Below are 18,144 nucleotides of genomic sequence, written 5' to 3' on the forward strand. Positions count from 1 at the left end.
TGCTGGTGTTTTTGGATTGAACTTTTTCGCGATGCGACGCGTTTCCTGCACGAAATGAGCACATGAATCAGGCTTTGCATGTACACAAGTGACAAGGACATACAGTAGGTACACTGTACATCATGGTACATGACTTTGTACCGGTATTTCAGCACACAATTCAAAAACATTCACAATCGTTTCTCTCAGGATTAGCACAGCAACATGTATTTAGCTTCAACCATAACCCGAAGCTGTTTGCGGCTGAGTTCTAGAACTAGTACATTATGGAATCGCCCTGCGTCTTCGTGTAAGTATCAAGAGACAATTATTTTGTATTGAGATTTGTCAGTTTTAATGAAAAAACCCTGTGGCGTAACCATGTAGCTGCTGGTAGTGAATCCTTTACATACATGTACATGACATGTGGGTGGATGCAAACATTAGAATCAGTAGTCATGCAGGCAAAAATAGTACTGACCTTCTGTCATTGAATTACCCAGGATTACGACAAGTTTGAAAGGTTTTGCTATAGACGTATTGTACACTGTACACTGCCTTCGACTACCGGTATTCATACGGCAGGCTAGAAGCTAGGTCAAAATAGTAGGGGGGGGGGGGGGGGAAAGCAGTTACCCCGTAACCCATTTTCCATTTCAAAATAACTGTTTTGCTATGCGAAATGCAACGTACGGGGTGAACACCTGACTTCACCCCAAACAAATGTGCCTTAATATGAACCCTCTAGTACTGACTATCGACTGAATTTTCGTTGAATGGCATGAAAAAACACAAAAATCGGAAAATAAGTAGGGGGGTGGCACTTTTTCATAGGGGGGGGGCGGGGGGGGGGCGTTGTGCCCCCCCCCCCCTGGCTAGAACCCTGATACGGGTGTGCCGGTAACTTCCCGATCGGCGAACCGAACGGACTGTATTTGTAGTGCGCATCAGTACAGTGCACATGCGTAGTTATAATTTGGGCTCAAACGGTTAGTCCGATTAACCGGTTGCAGACCGGTTACGAAGAATTAACGGTTAACCGATAAAGATAACGCTTATGCAGTAACTTTTCAGTCAATTTTTCAAGTATCAGGTCGTTGCAAAGTATGCACTTTCGCAGGCTGTCGCACGCGTACGCAATTTCTGGGCGGTCATATCTGGTCTCTTGGTGTGAGAGTATGTATGAATGAGCATGAATGAGCATGCAAGAGAATGTACATGTGTGCGTTGTACTGAATAAGGTACATTTTTTGAATGAGTATAGTCAAATATACGGTTAAAAAAGAGTCCGAAGGATTGCCGTGGCTTAAAGCGCTTATAGGTTATAACCGTTAAGCGACCGGTAGCTTAGCAGTTACTCGTCAGGGGTAAAACCGTGACCATTTGAGCCCTAGTTATAATACTCTTGCTGGGACTTGGGATGGTTTAGCTGCAGGCGGTGGGACCCTGACGGATACGCACGTCGAGATCAACGGCAAGCAGTATGCGGTGGACGGCATAACCAATGCCACACAGCCGCTACTGGACAAGCTCGGCCAGCGACTGCACCATAATCCCATCCACCCGCTTCATCTCATCAAGGTATGGATGTCCTTCGTGATCGCATACTACTGATACTGACACATGCAGTCAATCAAGCAAACATGCGATCAAGAATTCATTATCATAGTGCACACAGGGGTGTCGGAACCGGTGCAGCAGGTGCGGCCAAAACCGAAACAATAATTCCATGTTTGACAATGGATCCGTACAATTGATTTCCAGCTGACTATCATTTCCAGTGCATACACACTTTTTTTCTTTTTTTCTTCTTCTCTCTCTCTTTTTTTTCTTCCCTCTTCGCTACCTTGTCATTGCATATTGGGAAGAAATTCCCGTTTGGATTTTGCGAAGTAAAACAAAGTTCCAAAAAAAATGTGTCCAGCTCATCCGGTCTTGAACGGTGGTGAACAATTTCAGCTCCGGTGCTCGGAAATCACTGGGCATTTGGTCAAACTGGCAACAATACCATACCATACAATCAATATATACCTTTAAAGCAGTGATATACAGACTGTAGGGCTATGATTGATTGGTCGGTTATGGCACCGGCTTGTGCGGAAAACTTGGCCTCCAGCCGAGTTTCACACAGATCGTGATTTGTTGTACAAGTAGGGCCAGTTTGCCCTAGCATGAGTACGGAAATGCCCCGCTATGTACATGTACCAGGTGAAATGCCCCGCTACCCCACCCCAGTTTCATGTACCAGGTGAAACGCCCCGCTACCCCACCCCAGTTTCATGTACCAGGTGAAACGCCCCGCTACCCCACCCCAGTTTCATGTACCAGGTGAGTCCGTGCTGACAAATATCGAAGAAAACTACTGTAGTCTCCTGCTGCACTGCATCTGGACCCTTCTGTCATTATGTGTTATCAGTGTATTCTTTCTACGGTTTCTGCTGCTCCAGAGGCGCATACATGAGTACTTTGAGAAGACTTACCGGAAGCCTAACCCGTCGTCAGCACCACTGTTCACATGCTTAGATGACGTTCACCCAGGTCAGTAGTCAAGGCTGCAGTAGCACTCGCCCAACTCTCTACAGCTACATTTTCTCATGTCTACAGCCTGGTGTTGCTTCACAACTCTGCTCCTATACTCCTTCTTTTTGAACTCGGATGTTGAGCCAATGTGATCATGGATTGGTTTGCGCAAGTCGCCCTGCAGCGTGCCTGCCCGTACCGCCCGTCTCCACGTGTCAGCGTGCCGCTAACTCTCTACTGTGCTGTGCGTGTGTCTATTCACATCTGTTTCTCTAGTCGTGACGGTTCAGCAGAACTTTGATGAGCTCCTAGTGCCAGCTGATCATCCAGCACGTGCCAAGGGGGACAATTACTATGTGAGTGGCTAATCTCTCATCACCACTACCAACGTTTGACATGGTAAAAATGGGTATATATATAAATATTAAATATTTTATTTTAGCGATGGTTTTAACTTAGCGATTTTGAGGGAAATTATAATGCAACTTCCATTATCCGGCCGCCTTCTGGGCAGAACCCCTTCACGAGGGTTTCGGGTAAGGAGGCTGTTCAGATTAGAAAAAGGACAGATCACACAGATAATAAGGACGTTTAGCAACGCGAAAGTTCGAAAGAAAATTCGAGTTTGGGAATGAGTACAGAAAAAAAGCTCGAAACTTCGAAAACTTGGACGCGAAGTTGCAGTGATTTGCGAAAGTAACTTTCTCTTTTCTCGGTACGCATTTGACTACAGGGAGTAGTAGTTTTACAGCCCCCTGCTTGAGACTGAGCTGCATATACGGTACGGTACTATAAGATTCAAATTACTTCGAGAAAAAGTCATTTCGCATTGCTAAACCTCACAAGTTTTCTTTTTCGAAATAGATTTTCGCGAAACATCACCACCACCAAAAGTGCGAATTTTCGCATTGCTTAACGTCCTTAATCACATGTCGCTCCGTTCCTCTTTTCAATATCAGTTGCTCACTGTGCATTCAGCCAGTACGTACAGTGTGTGTCAATCCAATAGCTGTCCCATGCAAGCATGGAAGCATGCACATACTACAGCAGCAATCATGTGTGCACTTTTGTACGCATACACAGCGGTGTGCAGTTCTGTACGCATGCACAGCGATGTGCACCGTTCATATACCAGTAGTTCTATGCGCAACCCCAGCGATTCCGGGATAATCGAGCGTCCGAATTTCCGAGTTCCGGGCAGTCAACATTGTACTGTACTGTTGTCACTGACTACGCGTGCGTGCAACTGTTACAGTATTTGGCAAATCCTAGCTTGTTCTTTCCTCGGCGCGCTTTTTTAAATTTTTGTTACGCCTGGCCGTACTGTACGTAACATTCAGTGTTATGTCTATCTGTCTCTCGCTGTTCTGTCTGGTGTGGCTGCAGTTAAACAAGGACTATCTGCTTCGTGCCCACACTTCAGCTCATCAGGTAATTACAGTGTCGTCTATGGTGTGTGTGTGTGTGTGTGTGCGTGTGTGTGTGTGTGTGTGTGTGCGTGTGTGTGTGTGCGTACGTGCGTGCGTGCGTGCCCATGTGTGTGCGTGCGTGTGTGTGTGTGTGGGTGTGTGTGCATGTGTGTGTGTGTGTGCGTGCGTGTGTGTGTGCATATGCAGGCGGCCGCGTACATGTGTTTATATCTCATAGGACCATTGATGTATGCACTCCAAGAGCAGCTTCAATTGCGAAAATGACAGGTTTCTCTAGCTTGAGCTGTGCTCTGCATTTCCACCGGCTGTTTTTCTTCTTTTGCGATGTTGTCTCAAGTGTGAGCTTTGTTGTTGTTGTTCTTATTCTTGTTCTTGTCGTCGGCATCGTCGTCGTTGTCGTTGTTGTTGTTTCCACTGCAGGCGGAATTCCTTCGCAGTGGCCTTGATGCATTCTTAGTGACAGGAGACGTTTACAGAAGAGGTATAGTGCATGCTCTGGGGCCATTTTAGACTGTGGCCACATAGTAATCTGTGTGGGTCCCTCGGGTTAAGTATCAAATCCACCGTGGCGATGGTGTCCTGCTTTTAGCTTTTACAGCAGCAGACAGGTAAGCGGTTTGGGACAGTAGGGGATGCGCAGACCTCCGGATTGTCCAAAAATGTCGACACACGTGTGCATGATCCTGTTTTCTGCTATTGCACTGAAATGCATTTTCGTACCTTTCTTTTGTCTTTGTTCTCGTGATCAGTCTTTTCTTTCCACATGGCAACTTGTGTCCATAAGTGGCCCTTCTAAATGGACGTGCCCATACTCTAATTTCAGAAATTTTAGGTGCTCAATTTTTTCGGTATGAGGGCAAAAGGCCAGGTTAGGTGAACAGAAATTTTAGGTACAGAGAAGCAGTTTCCTATTTGGATTATGTGTTTTAGCGTTTGTTCGGTGTATTGAAATTTTAGGTATGAACCAGATGCACCGAAAGTACCGAAAATGAAAGTACACCGAAAATTTGTGAAATTACAGTATCTCGGAGTCCGGATCTGAAGTGTTTCTCTGTGCTAAATAGGCTGTGGTCCATACTGCTAGGTTGCGGAATGAAGTATTCCTCTAGAGAGTCATACTTCAACAAGATAGACTTAATAGAGTTATCAGTACGCTGGACATTGCACTTGTTGACTGGATATGATGATCTGGTTACTCTGGTGGACAGTTGGTCATAGCTCGTAGCATTTGGTCATTCCTTTCTGTTATCAGGACCCTGTCCAAAATTTAATATTCCTGTAACTGACACAAGTTGAAAATACTTTCGACTTGTGTCAGCTGCAGCTTAGCTTGTGTATTCCTGTGACTGCTCTGGCCTGGTGGCCGTGCTGGATGCGGGTACAGTCAACTTCGCTAATAACGGCTGCGGATATAACGACAATGCGCGAATGACGACAGAATGTCCATGCCCAGAGCAAAGTCCCATCTAACCTGTATGCATGTAGTAAGACTTCAGGTATATCAGGTATAAAGACACTTTGCGAATAAGGACACTTTTCTGATGCCCCGCCGAGTGTCGTTATACGCAAAGTTGACTGTACATGTACTTGCATCCTTTGTTTGACTGCCAGTGTAGATACTGACTTACTGTTCTGTGCCATGTTTGTGGTGTAGATTGTGTGGACCGTACTCATTACCCATGTTTCCATCAAATGGAGGGTGTACGCTTATACACATCTGCAGAGGTAGGATTGTGTGTATGGAAATGTACAGGATTGATGGTTGGCAGAAATCGAACACTCAAGTTGTGTCAGTAATCAACAAGATTGTTATGACTGTGTTGCACTTGCAGTGTCTAGAATTGTGTGTGTGTGTGTGTGTGTGTGTGTGTGTGTGTGTGTGTGTGTGTGTGTGTGTGTGTGTGTGTGTGTGTGTGTGTGTGTGTGTGTGTGTGCATGTGTGTGTGTGTGTGTGTTTGTATGTGTGTTCAAATAAATACTCCTCCTACATGATGTCCACTGGAATGGATAGTAATGATGCTGGCGTTGCATGTTTCCCATCTTCTTAGCTTTTCCCAAACGAAGTCCATCCACCGAGTCTTTTTGTGGAGGGTTCTGAAGACACAGCTGAGAGACAATCAACACACAACCCAGGTAAGCTGCAACTACAGGCTATTCACACTGACACGTTTCGTGCTGATGTTGGTTGTACTGGTGCAGCTGGTGCTGCTGCTGCTGCTGCTGCGGGGGGGGGGCTGCTGAGCTTAGCGCATGTTCACTGTGAAGTACCCAATAGGGCTTGAAAGTGATGACGTCAAAAACGGCCAGGGAGTACTAAGTTGACATCAGATTTCTATTTTGGATCCACTAAGGTGTGACTTTGCTATTGCCTCAGTATGTGGGCGCATAGCAACCTACTCATGTCGTATGCAGGGGTGACTTTTACTTCGCCACCAGTTGTAATCCCGCCCCCAGTAGCCAAATCAGTCAGTTTCACTGGTTACATCACCTTGCTGTGAGTAAGACGGCTTGAAATGTGCTTGGATCCATACAAAAACTGGATCCAAGTGGATCCAATTTTTGAATTTTTGAAATTGTTGCTATGCTGTGACGTAGCACTTTCAAGCCCTATAGAGATTGCAGAGATCTCCGGCATGTTGTCGGAGAAAGCTGCAACTGTTGTAGAGCTGGTGATGTGTTTTATGTCATTTACAAAGAATCGGTGGCCGGAATTCTCAATTGACCGATGTGGTAGGTACTGCTAGTGCTTGACATTTACCCCCAGCAACACGTGTCTTTGGCGATCTGACAATGGCCCCCGCGTTCGAACTTGTAGACATGTGCTTTCACAATGCAGGCTGGCCAGCAGCCGGTTTGGTGATCTGCCTCAACTTGCTAAGTACTTTAATCCAAGGAATGGATATAGCTACTCAACCTTTGCCAGCACTTTAGGCCACCATCAGGCAAAACTGGCCATGCATGTTTCATTGCTTATTATGTTAAAACCTGAGGTAACCGACTGAGAAAAACGCTGTCACAATGGTTGTTTCGCAGACTTCAAATGAGCAAGATAAGTATGATAAGTAGGTGAATCGCGACCAGGGTAGGGTAGCAGTGAAACGAAAATGTGATTGTTAAAAACTTTCACCCATGCTGAGAATTAGGTTTTGCTGCTACTGTTGTTCCTGCTGCTGGTTAGCCACTACTGAAGTTCTCGAGAAAGAGCTCAAGTCAACGCTGGAAGGTATGTGTTCATTCAGTGTAGGATTGACTCAAGTTGGACACCAGCCCTCAGAGGTGGAGAGGGAGGGGGGGGGGGGGGGGTACAACTAAGCTTCCTTATTGGCCATGGGCCATCGTGTAAATAAAGAATAATATTGTGACTTCACTCGACCTGTAAGTTCTAGTGAATTGAGCGATGGCGACCCCGAGTGAGACTCATGCAGTACCAATCTATTTTGTATAATGGTGTACATATGTACCCATTGTCTTTAATTTTTTTGTTCCACTGAACCGAATCTCTTCTTGATCACAGTAGCTTCTTGGGGTGTGAACAAAAAAGTCGCGAAGTTATTTTTTTCCAGGGCAAGTACTAGTATTCTGTATGAATAGTACTCTTGGCTGTAGGCACTTCCTGTGTGTATTTAAACCTCTCATACTTGAATGCAGCAAAGCGAAGAATTGTATCTCCAGTTTCCAGTATGTGTTTCCTGTGCTGGTCGTGGACATAATGTGCTTTGCACACAAGGACAGGGATTGTGAGCTGTTTTTTTTCTTTCTTATTTGCGCTGTCTGTACACTATGATTTCTCTGTGCAGGACTTGTGCGTCATCTGTTTGGTGCTGACATCAAGACTGAGTGGGCAGGCGAGGTATGTCCGGTAATGTGTGTGTGTGTTTACTTGGGTCAATATCAACTCTAGGGGAGCAAGCGTAGTAAAAACAAATGGCGAAATGGTTGACGCCTTGAGTGAGAAGATTGCCTGACGAGTCCAGCAGGGACGAAATATACGTCGCAATCCGAGCCAAGTCCTACCTGTGTCATCGTCTGTACGCCACCAGCTGATGTACCGACCAGCTACTAGTAATGCGATATCACCCGCCATGCATCGGCCAGGTGCAACCTGATGATGGTGGTGGTGAGAGAAAGAGTGCTGTTTGCAAGAACTTTGCAGCTTAGACAGTGTTGTGTGTGCGGAGGTATATTTACCGTCATTTCAGCAGGCGTGTTTTACCACCATTACTGTACTAGTGTTGTGTCTGATGCTGCCTTGGAGTCTTCCACTCTTGCAACTATCAGTTGTCAGTATATCTCCAATCGGTTGGCCCAGTATTGAGCAACCTTCCGGTTCTTAGTGTTCTGTTCTACTGCCGTCTTCTCTCTCTCTCTCTCTCTCTCTCTTTATCTATCTCTCTATCTCTCTCTCTCTCTCTCTTTATCTATCTATCTCTTTCTCCTCTCTCTCTCTTTCTCTTTATCTATCTATCTCTTTCTCCCTCTCTCTCTCTCTCTCTCTCTCTCTCTCTCTCTCTCTCTCTCTCTCTCTCTCTCTCTCTCTCTCTCTCTCTCTTTATCTATCTATCTCTTTCTCCTCTCTCTCTCTCTCTCTCTCTCTCTCTCTCTCTCTCTCTCTCTCTCTCTCTCTCTCTCTCTCTCTCTCCTTTCTTTCTTTCTTCTTTCATCCACAGTACTTTCCTTTCACTCACCCGTCCTGGGAGCTCAACATCTACTTCCAGGACCAGTGGTTGGAAGTTCTTGGTTGCGGTATCATGAGACAGCAGATCTTGGACCAAGCAGGTTAGAGCTCTCTGCGCCCGATCTCTATCACCACCCTTGTGAAGAGTATTCGAACTTTGCTGCAACCTACGGAGCAGTACCTTTAATCCACTTCAATCCTCATCGCTTCTCTTCTAGAATGCAGCTAACGGTATCACTGGGGATTGTGTGAGCTGTCCTGTAGCTAGCGTGGAATTAATTCACCTAGCAGCCCTACAGGACTTGGTGATGGGGCTTTATGGAATTGGTGAGAGTGGTTGATGTTCTGCCTCTAGAAACCTCCCCGGTTTAAGATAAGGGCATCAAATTAGTAGTGAAATTACGTACATTTTTGTCTGAAGTTCTCTGCACCATTTGTGGGATATCCAGTTGGAACTAATAGTGCTCTGTGAAGACCCAACAAAGGTAGCACTATTGCCATTGTTGAATGTCCCTGTAGTGTCAACAGGCAGTGCCTGATCATATGTATGGCGAAACAGTTGCTATTGCAATATTTATTTATGAGTGAACAACTTTGTATGTGTGTGTGTGTCTTTCTGGTGGTCTGTGTTTGTGTGTGTGTGTGTCTGTCTGTCTGTCTACCTCTGCACGTGTGTGTACACGTGTGCATGCGCGCACGTGTGTGTGTGTGTGTTTGCATGTGTATGTGTGCATACGTGCATGTGCGTGTGTGCTTGGTGTGGGTGTGTTTAGGTGCATCCAGTAAGGTTGGCTGGGCATTTGGTGTAGGCCTGGAGCGGCTAGCGATGATCCTTTACGGCATTCCTGATATCCGCTTCTTCTGGACGTAAGCACAGTGGACTAGTAGTGCAGTTTGAAAAACCGACACAGCGCAGTGTATTTGTACGTGCCTTTTCCATTCACTTTTAGAGCATCATTCAAGCTTCTCCCACCACTTTTCGACACAGTGCCAACAACTAGCCGTAGCTTTCCAGGCTTGTTGTGATTGGTGACCCCAAATTGCGTTAACTACCATGTTCTCTTCGTGGCAGTATTAGCTTGCTGACAGGATAGCAGCTCGGCATACCCGCTCTCCACTTACTCCGTTCGCTCTGGCTGATATGGTTGAAGCGTGATCGGAGGCGAAAGGGGCCTCTGGTAGAGTGCAAAGCTGCACTCATGAGTCTGTGGAGACCTGGCTGTCCGTGCTTGCACGCTGCTGTATCTTATGCCGGTATAGAGTTAGGTTCCTGATCTGTGCTTGTATCTAACTGCTGTGCACTGTGTGTACGCTGTGTGGTTATTGCTGTGTGCGCTGTGTGGTGATTGCTGTGTTGTTCAGGACGTATCACCGGTTCCTAGACCAGTTTGAGCCAGCTCGTAATGATATCAATGCACAAATCCAATTCACGGTGAGTTCCTTCTGAATGTGAATACCGTAAAGTACCGTTGATCCGCCCCCTCTCTAATTGCCACCCCCTGTCAATTTTCTGCCTGTGAAGCGACTTCGGCGTCTACAATGAAGTACGGTGTTGAACCGACGCAGGCACTGCTGTACACAATATGTGCGAGTTCAGGATGAAAATATGCACAATCCAGCACATCGAGTCTGACCTTCCATATTGTTGTACATCGTACTATACTTGATAGCCTTGATCTAATTCCATCCCCCTGCCGAAAACCCAGCTGGGAAGCGACATGGCATCGGGGGGGGGGGGGGGGGGAGGGGGGGGGAGGAGGGGGGGGAGGAGGGGGCGGATCAACGGTACTTCACGGTAGTATGCCATGTGTGTGTGTGACTTGGGCATTTACACATGGAGGTGTTCGGCTTCATCAAGCATCCAATGAAAAGCCTGGACGATGTCATCAGGTGGTAGAATTAGAAGGGCTATCAGCTGCCCGAAATTATCCTGCAGAAGAGAGCAGTACTAGCATACTACCCTAAACGTTGTGCCTCGTTAGAGATTCAACTTCCATAGTATTTAACATCAAACAAACTCTTCTTCCTGTTCTCTGTCTGTGCGCATGAACTGTAGTTGCATTTAGCTGCTTAGGTGTTCAGAGTTTACCAAAGGTTGTTCTGTTTCTCTATTCTTCTTCTTCTTTCATGGCCTGTGCTGTACTGTCGTATTTCTCCGGCAGCCGTTCAGCAAGTTTGCAGTCTGTCACAAAGATGTTAGCTTCTGGACAACAGCAGGGAAGGACTTTGCCGGTGAAAATGAGTAAGTGCAGGCATTGGCCTTGGGCACACCAGGCTTTGACTGAGGCGCAGAGAGACAGGGTGGGGGTGGGCTGAGGCTGGTTCACATTGCTTTTCAGCTCTTGTGACAATGTAAACATTGCTGAACATGTCAAATTGTTAGTGCAGGCAGTTAGTGGTTGGATTCTTGAATTCCAGAGTTCAGGAAGGTACAGCCCCCCCCCCTCCCCCCCCCCCCCCCCCCCTCCAGTGAGCGCAGTGGCAAAGTAGATTATTTTAGCATTGTGGACAACTGACACAGGATGTGGTGTCCTCCACTCCGCTGGCGAAGCTGGATCGCTTCTTCCCGCATGCTTTTCGTTGTCCCCGCTGTGGTGATGAACAATGTCATCGATCAGCTACCAGAAGACTGCCCTCGGTGCACCGTAGTCTTATCATATTCATACCTCCACAAATTACATGTAGTTCAATTGAACTGCTAACATCGGGCAATACATTAGTTTAGAGACATTGCGTAAATAGTACCCCCCCCCCCCCCCCCTGTTTTATTGGGAAGTGACTTTGAATAGCTGCTGCCTGTACGGCCCCGGTCACACTACGGCAGAAATGCTGCATCAGCATCTGAAGTCACTCTGACACATGAGTTTTTCCATGGCAACTGACGAAAAATGCGGGAAATTTGAGCGTTAGACGCAGCAGCATTTGACGCAAGCAAATCGGCTGCGTTGCCGCTGCAAGCGCTTACATGAAAAACAGTGTCTTTTGAGATTAGCGTACCGTACCGTAGTCTATCGTAGGGATTTGGTTAGCCACAGAGTGGTTTTGTGAAGTGCATCAGATCGCGACGGCAAAAGCGAAAATGCAGTGTGACTCCGCGTCAGTGTCAAGTGCTTGAGTGTGACGCTGCGTCCAGATTCAAACTTGACGTAGTGTGACCAATGCCTAAGGGAGCATGATAGCCTGTGGCAGTTGTGAGTATTTCTCCCGTACTTTTGACGTGTGCCTGTGTTCGCAGTCTGATGGAGATTGCCCGTGAGGAGGCAGGTGATCTCATCGAGTGGATTGAAAAGGTAAGGCACCTTGAGCCATTCTGCAGTTATATGTGAAGAATTTGATTGCAAAACGCTGTAGGCGCCAAATTTGAGAAATTGAGATTTTGATATCAGTTCGATCAAATGTCTAGGGGCACCTTCAAGCGAAATTTCACTTTCAAAATCTACCAAGAACCACTTCAAAACTGTCCGCTAAATATGGGTTTAGGGTATGTTCGATTGGTTGGATCCGGATCCAGATCGATTGAGTGGATCCTTTGGATCCACCAAGGTCCAATCAAACGCTGTCCTCGATCGAATCTGGAATTTTAGTGATTTTTGATGGTTTCCATGAGAGAAAGCAACGATTTCCGCATGCCAAACTGAATTTCCGCATCATCGCTATTATTTCTGCCATTTATACGCGTTTCACGTAGAGTACGATTTTTGGCAAAAAAATAATCCGGTGGATCGAGACAACCCTGCTCCCGATCCTGGTCCACAAGGTGGGTTGACCGAATCCGAATCCTAAGAATCCGAATCCGGATTCGACCAATCGAAAGGGTGCGAATCCAGTGGATCCGGTTGATCTGGATCCGGATCCTACCAATCGAACATGCCCTTAGATACGGATCACGCATAAAATGAATCGCTTTTTGGCCATTATCCGAAAAGTAATGAAATATACAGCGTTTTGCAATCAAGCTCTTCAATTAGTACCACTCCAGCCCCATCACTTTGTGGGTTCTGATCACGCAGCATTTTAAGTATCCGCAGTGTGCAGCAGCAGCACCAACTTTTCAACAGATGCCTCACCGGCATGGGGTGCGTGGAAATTTCTTCTTTTGTTTTGTTGGGCTGCAGTGGGAGTTTTTTTGCTTCTTGTTGTTTCCTTTCCTTCACTTCCTTCCGTCCCCAAGCTCTTGCCAAGCCATCCTGGTCTCTTGTGCTGTGCTGTGTATCAGTCTAACACCTTACCATCCTGGTCTCTTGTGCTGTGCTGTGTACCAGTCTAACACCATGCTAACTTGTGTGTAACTTGCACGCAGGTGGATTACTTTGAGAATCCGAAAGCGAAGCCCGGCGATGCCAAGTTCTCCAGCTACTGCTACCGGCTCAACTTCAGGTCGCATGAAAGGTAAGGAAACTAAGGGCTCTACAGACGACTTTACCACATAATGTGCACATGTCTTGCATATCGGTGCGTCCTGTGTCATCCTTTCTGATGATCATGGGTTTGAAGGAAGTCACCTTTTTTCGCCCGGCTTGATTTCTTTTCATTTTGTGTAGCGAAAAAACCTATGGTACATGCATGCATGCAGGTGGCGTGAAAAATGAAGCAGTTCTATTTCAGTGTCAGGCCAATCTTGAACTTGAAAGTCTTTTGTTGCCGCTAAAGAAGGTAGTACGCATTGCACTTGTAAGTTGTATAGTCGGGCGCATGGCCCTTTAGCTAACCTGTGTTACCAGCCATAAGGCCCTCACTGTACTGCACTAACCTGTAAATAATAGCAGGTGGTCTTTCGACACAGGGACACTGCGTACATATTTTGCAGAGAACATTCATGTACCGTAAAGTACTGTTGATCCCCCCCCCCCCCCCCCCCGCGATGTCGCTTCCCAGCTGGGTTTTCGGCAGGGGGCGGGAATTAGATCAAGGCTGTCAAGTGCAGTACGATGTACAACGACGTGGAAGACCAAACTCGATGTGCTGGATTGTACACATTTTCATCCTCCACTTGCTTATATTGAGTACATCAGTGCATGCGTCGGTTCAACATCGTATTTCGTTGTATACGCCGAAGTCGCTTCACAGGCAGCAAGTCGACAGGGGGGGGGGGGGGGGCAATTAGAGAGGGGGCGGATCAACGGTACTTTACGGCACATACGTTCTTGACGCTGTGGACGAGGGTGTAAAAATGGAGAGAAAAACATGCATTATGAGTTTATGTGGAACATGACATTGTATGAAATGACCCAGTTACTAGTACCCTTTTACACTATTTCTTCATCTGATGCAAATATCGTTATGAGAGTAGGTCGACTTTACACATGGCACAGGCACACCCCCAAGTCCTCGAAATCACCCCTGATTGGGATACATGTTGACACCCTGATTGGGATACATGTTGACACCCTGATTGGGATACATGTTGACACCCTGATTGGGATACATGTTGACACCCTGATTGGGATACATGTTGACACCCTGATTGGGATACATGTTGACACCCTGATTGGGATACATGTTGACACCAACCCACTGCCGTACTACTTCCTGTACATCATTTTTCAATGGTGTCAGTGGTGAGGAAAACCATCAAAAACCGTCATGTTCTCCCTTCACTTCAATTTTATCAAGTGTTTCTGACATAATCATGGATCGTTCGGATAGTTGACGTTCGGCTGATGATGATCATTGATGATGGTTGTCTTATATTTCGCAGATCCGAACTCGTGTTTCTTCCCGGTAACAAGTTTGCGAAGAGGCAAGGTAGAAGAGAGGGAGACGGTGTGCTTGAACACTGTGCACGTGCACATGTGTGAAAAGGGTAGACAGCTGGTGGCCAATGGTGTGTATCCCGGCTGTGCGTAGGGTGGCATCAGCTACTTTTGCAGTACCCATACAAAGAACAGGCACATGAGCGATGTCTTGTTCAGTGTCCTTCTCTTTTACATATTCTCCCCCTCGTTTCCTGACGCGCTTTGTCTGTGCAGACGCCGATACCACCAAGCTAGGTCGACGGAGCAGCAGGGCCCCGCCACCACTTTCCGAATTTATTCAGGAGCAAAGCATACACTGTCGTTTAGTCATGGTAGTTGCAAGAGCTGAGCATATCGGCATTCGATTGGAGAAACATGGACCAGGACCTGTAATGTTACTACTGTACTTCGGAAGTGACTGGTCTGGAATATCGAATGCAGTTGGTCTCTCCCCACAGTGACAGATTAGAGTCAGTGCTCAAGAATCAGGTTTCCTCTACATTGCATTGTGATCTTCTTGGGTGCTCCAACGGCCCGGTGAATATGGATTTCTTCGTGAAGGATAGTCGAGAAAATGTAGCGGCTATGACAGTAGATTTGCATGGTGATGCGATGCCAAGCTTTGCTGTTCAGTGTTTGGACCAGGGAGTAGTACAATACGGTATTTGTACTACATGTACTCCCTGGTTTGGACGGCTCGCACCTGCACCTGGCCTGTCTGAGTGTCTCTGACATCACACAGTCCACGTTTGACCTTTGACAACACACACCCCCATCTCGTCACGTGCATCGACGACTTTCTTTGATTTTTTGATGTTCTTGTTGTTGCATGGTACTTTTGAGTTTGTTTTCAACTCAAGCAGGACGATTTGCAGAGAAGTTATTTGAACCCTTCCTTTCTCCAGTCTCATTTGGTCTTCATTGTCCGTGCACTTACGAAAACAGTATGGCCTCCGTTGGTCCTCTTCGTCGCGTTGCCTCCTCCCTGCTCGGGAAACCAGTGTTTGCGAGGAGTCTCTCAGGCAAAGTCGAACATGTCACTGTGATTGGGGGCGGTTTGATGGGATCTGGCATTGCACAAGTCGCTGCACAGTCGGAGCATAAGGTGACGCTGTGCGATACTTCGCAAGATATCCTGAACAAGTCCGTCAAGAGAATTGAACAGAGCCTGTCCCGCGTCGCCAAGAAGAAGATCGAGGGCGAAGAAGCCCAGCGCCAGTTTGTTGACAACGTTGTAGCACGAATTTCTACTGCTACGGATCCCTGTGCGGCTGTTGCCTCTATGAACAGTGATTTGGTCGTGGAAGCCATTGTCGAGAATATCGAGGTCAAGCGTAAGCTTTTCTCGTCCCTGGACAAGGCCGCCCCGGAGAAGACGATATTTGCTTCGAACACGTCCTCACTGCCAATTGGTGAGATTGCTGAATCCACAGCCCGTTTGGATCGGTTTGGTGGCCTGCACTTCTTCAATCCTGTGCCTGTTATGAAGTTAGTGGAGGTAATCAGTATTGAACAAACGAGTGATGCAACGTTCACTGCCCTGGAGAGCTTTGGCAAGGCGGTTGGAAAGCACACGGTAAAGTGCCGTGACACTGCAGGGTTTATCGTCAACCGTTTGTTGGTGCCATATCTGGCAGAAAGTGTGCGGATGGCAGAGCGAGGGGACGCCAGCCTCCGCGACATCGATGCGGCCATGAAGCTCGGTGCTGGCTATCCGATGGGACCCATTGAGCTCCTGGATTACGTCGGCCTTGACACGACTAAGTTCATTCTGGACGGATGGCACCAGAAGTACCCGGATAATCCTCTTTTCAAGCCCAGCGCGATGCTCAACTCCCTTGTCGAGAAGGGCCACCTTGGTGTGAAAACCGGCCAAGGCTTCTATGAATACCCGAAGAAGTAAACACACTGGTGTGCATGCCGTCATCACGGAGTCCGTGGTGAATTTGATGAGATTCAGATCCACGTGGTATGAAACGATTTTGTGATCACGCCCGAATTACGACTTTCAGTGGACAAGCACGAGGCCAAAAAAACTGGTTTCCAGCTTTGCTTGCTGTTTCTATGCTTGTCGTATCCTGGTTAGGCACATGATGTAATGGTTACTGACTGCTCCGTATTGATCTTGCTGAGAGCATGTCTTCTGGTTTAAATCATAATCATCACTGTTATTCAGTGCAAGTATAAATTTCCCCTGTTCTGATGCTGAGCTACTGTTTACTACATGCTTTGTATATTTACATGTAGTACAATACTGTTTCCTTGCTGCCCCACCCAAACCCACTTTTTTTTTAATTCTAAGTTTTGTTTAGTCGATTTAGGATTTTGTCTCGAGTTCAGCTGGGCTGGTGGAGACGACGTTTGAGATTGAAGCATTTGAAATGCTAATGGTTGTCATTTGTTGTGTGTGGTGTTTACTGTGGAGCTAGCACATTGGCATGAATGATGCTAAGCGTTGAGTACGTACTTTCAGTAGCTAGTTACTCTATGCCGGGGCCAGTTGTTTCTGCCAACGAGGCTTCCACCAGTGCAAGGACCAGCCGAATGAGACCAAACTGCAGGAGCAGTGCCTGTGATGCCGGGTCACTTGTGTGTGTGTGTGCAGAAATCCATACTCTTGACATTCTGTTTCCGCTAACGTTCTGCTGGTGTGTCTGTTTGTGTGTGTGTGTGTGTGTGGTACATGGTGTGTGTGTGCCTGTATGTGTGTGTGTGTGTGTTTGTGTGTTTTCACACCAGGCAACTTCTGAACACGGAGATAAATGATATCCAGGTTGGTAGCTTGTTTGTGACGCTTTGTTGCTGTTGTTGCTGTTGTGTTTCTATCCGCCTTGCTTATGCCTGGTTCTGTTGCAAATCCCTGTGACTCGACTTTTCTGCTGTTATCATGTTTGGTTTTGCAGCTAAGAATCCGTGCCAAGGTTGCTGACAAGCTTGGCGTTATTCTTCGTTGAGGGTACTGCCATCCTTTTCAGCTTCCCATGCTCCTGTGCCAGCCACCAGTAAGCAAACAATAATTGAGCCAAATGGAACGGCAAGCTACATTCAGTTATTGGTTTTGTGTGGTGTTTTTTACTGCACATGCCGGTCTAAGTTGCCGGCGGATGTGTCACATTTGTCGTACCGCGGTATTCTACTTGTCTGAGTAACTTCCACTCTTGTAGCCGGACTAGAGCAAAATGTCCTCTGTCCAGATATATTGGCACGCGCCCGTGCTTCATAGGTGCGAGGTCATTTGCCAGAAAATGACTGGCTCACTTGAATCATTTCCGCCTGACTTATTTTAGATGTTCGTGGGTTTCTTCCTTGGAATGCCTTGGCCCCAGCTGGCCTGTGGGTGTGTACCTTAGCGAGGCATCAGTACCTCGTTGCGCTAGATCTCTATGAATTTTTAATTATTTCAGGAGTGATCAGCGATGAAATGAATTCATTTGCAAAGCTTGTCCACACTAGAACAATTAGAGTGTGTGCATCTAAACAACGTCCTGGTTTAGGTATTGAGCATCTGTCTAACCTGGTTGTTCGCAGGTCATTTACAAACGCGCTCAGTCTTTCCAGGCCCCTGGCTCATACCTGTGTTTGCTCTCTGTTGAATCATTGATGACCATAGTAGCCGCTGCGATTGCACCGTCCAATTTGCTCTTTTTTTCTTCTTCTTTTTCACTGCCTTGGTGCTGGTCTCACTACTGTTGACTGTTAAAGTAGAATTCTGCTCTTTGGCGTGCGTCTTTAACACGATGAGGCATTGTGCGCTATGCCAGTGGTGTGTGTGCGTGTGTGTGTGCGTGGGTGCGCGCGTGCGTGT

General features: G+C 46.9%; 2 protein-coding genes across 2 annotated transcripts; both read left to right on the forward strand.

Annotated features, from left to right (window-relative positions):
- Positions 1-134: 134 nt before the first annotated feature.
- On the forward strand, positions 135-18,072 carry LOC135817792 (phenylalanine--tRNA ligase, mitochondrial-like). Its single transcript, XM_065331034.1, has 18 exons — positions 135-289; positions 1,409-1,560; positions 2,427-2,517; positions 2,776-2,855; positions 3,886-3,930; positions 4,350-4,410; positions 5,584-5,654; positions 5,978-6,062; positions 7,108-7,152; positions 7,727-7,779; positions 8,597-8,705; positions 9,378-9,471; positions 9,967-10,036; positions 10,767-10,846; positions 11,840-11,894; positions 12,905-12,993; positions 17,079-17,112; positions 17,243-18,072. Exons 1-18 carry the CDS (start codon positions 205-207, stop codon positions 17,291-17,293), a joined length of 1,350 nt encoding a protein of 449 aa, XP_065187106.1. The 5' UTR covers positions 135-204; the 3' UTR covers positions 17,294-18,072.
- On the forward strand, positions 15,142-16,727 carry LOC135817793 (hydroxyacyl-coenzyme A dehydrogenase, mitochondrial-like). The gene has a single exon (XM_065331035.1). It carries the CDS (start codon positions 15,169-15,171, stop codon positions 16,240-16,242), a length of 1,074 nt encoding a protein of 357 aa, XP_065187107.1. The 5' UTR covers positions 15,142-15,168; the 3' UTR covers positions 16,243-16,727.
- Positions 18,073-18,144: the final 72 nt, after the last annotated feature.

The sequence above is a fragment of the Sycon ciliatum genome, chromosome 5, assembly GCF_964019385.1.
Source record: "Sycon ciliatum chromosome 5, ocSycCili1.1, whole genome shotgun sequence".
Lineage (NCBI taxonomy): Eukaryota > Metazoa > Porifera > Calcarea > Leucosolenida > Sycettidae > Sycon > Sycon ciliatum.

What these genes read in the sequence shown, in the direction of transcription:
- LOC135817792 (XM_065331034.1), top strand. Translation starts at nt 205, where the DNA reads ATGTATTTAGCTTCAACCATAACCCGAAGCTGTTTGCGGCTGAGTTCT. An exon ending in GAATCGCCCTGCGTCTTCGT is followed by an intron (nt 290 to 1,408) that starts GTAAGTATCAAG and finishes GGGATGGTTTAG; the next exon opens with CTGCAGGCGGTGGGACCCTG. An exon ending in TCATCGAGTGGATTGAAAAG is followed by an intron (nt 11,895 to 12,904) that starts GTAAGGCACCTT and finishes ACTTGCACGCAG; the next exon opens with GTGGATTACTTTGAGAATCC.
- LOC135817793 (XM_065331035.1), top strand. Translation starts at nt 15,169, where the DNA reads ATGGTACTTTTGAGTTTGTTTTCAACTCAAGCAGGACGATTTGCAGAG.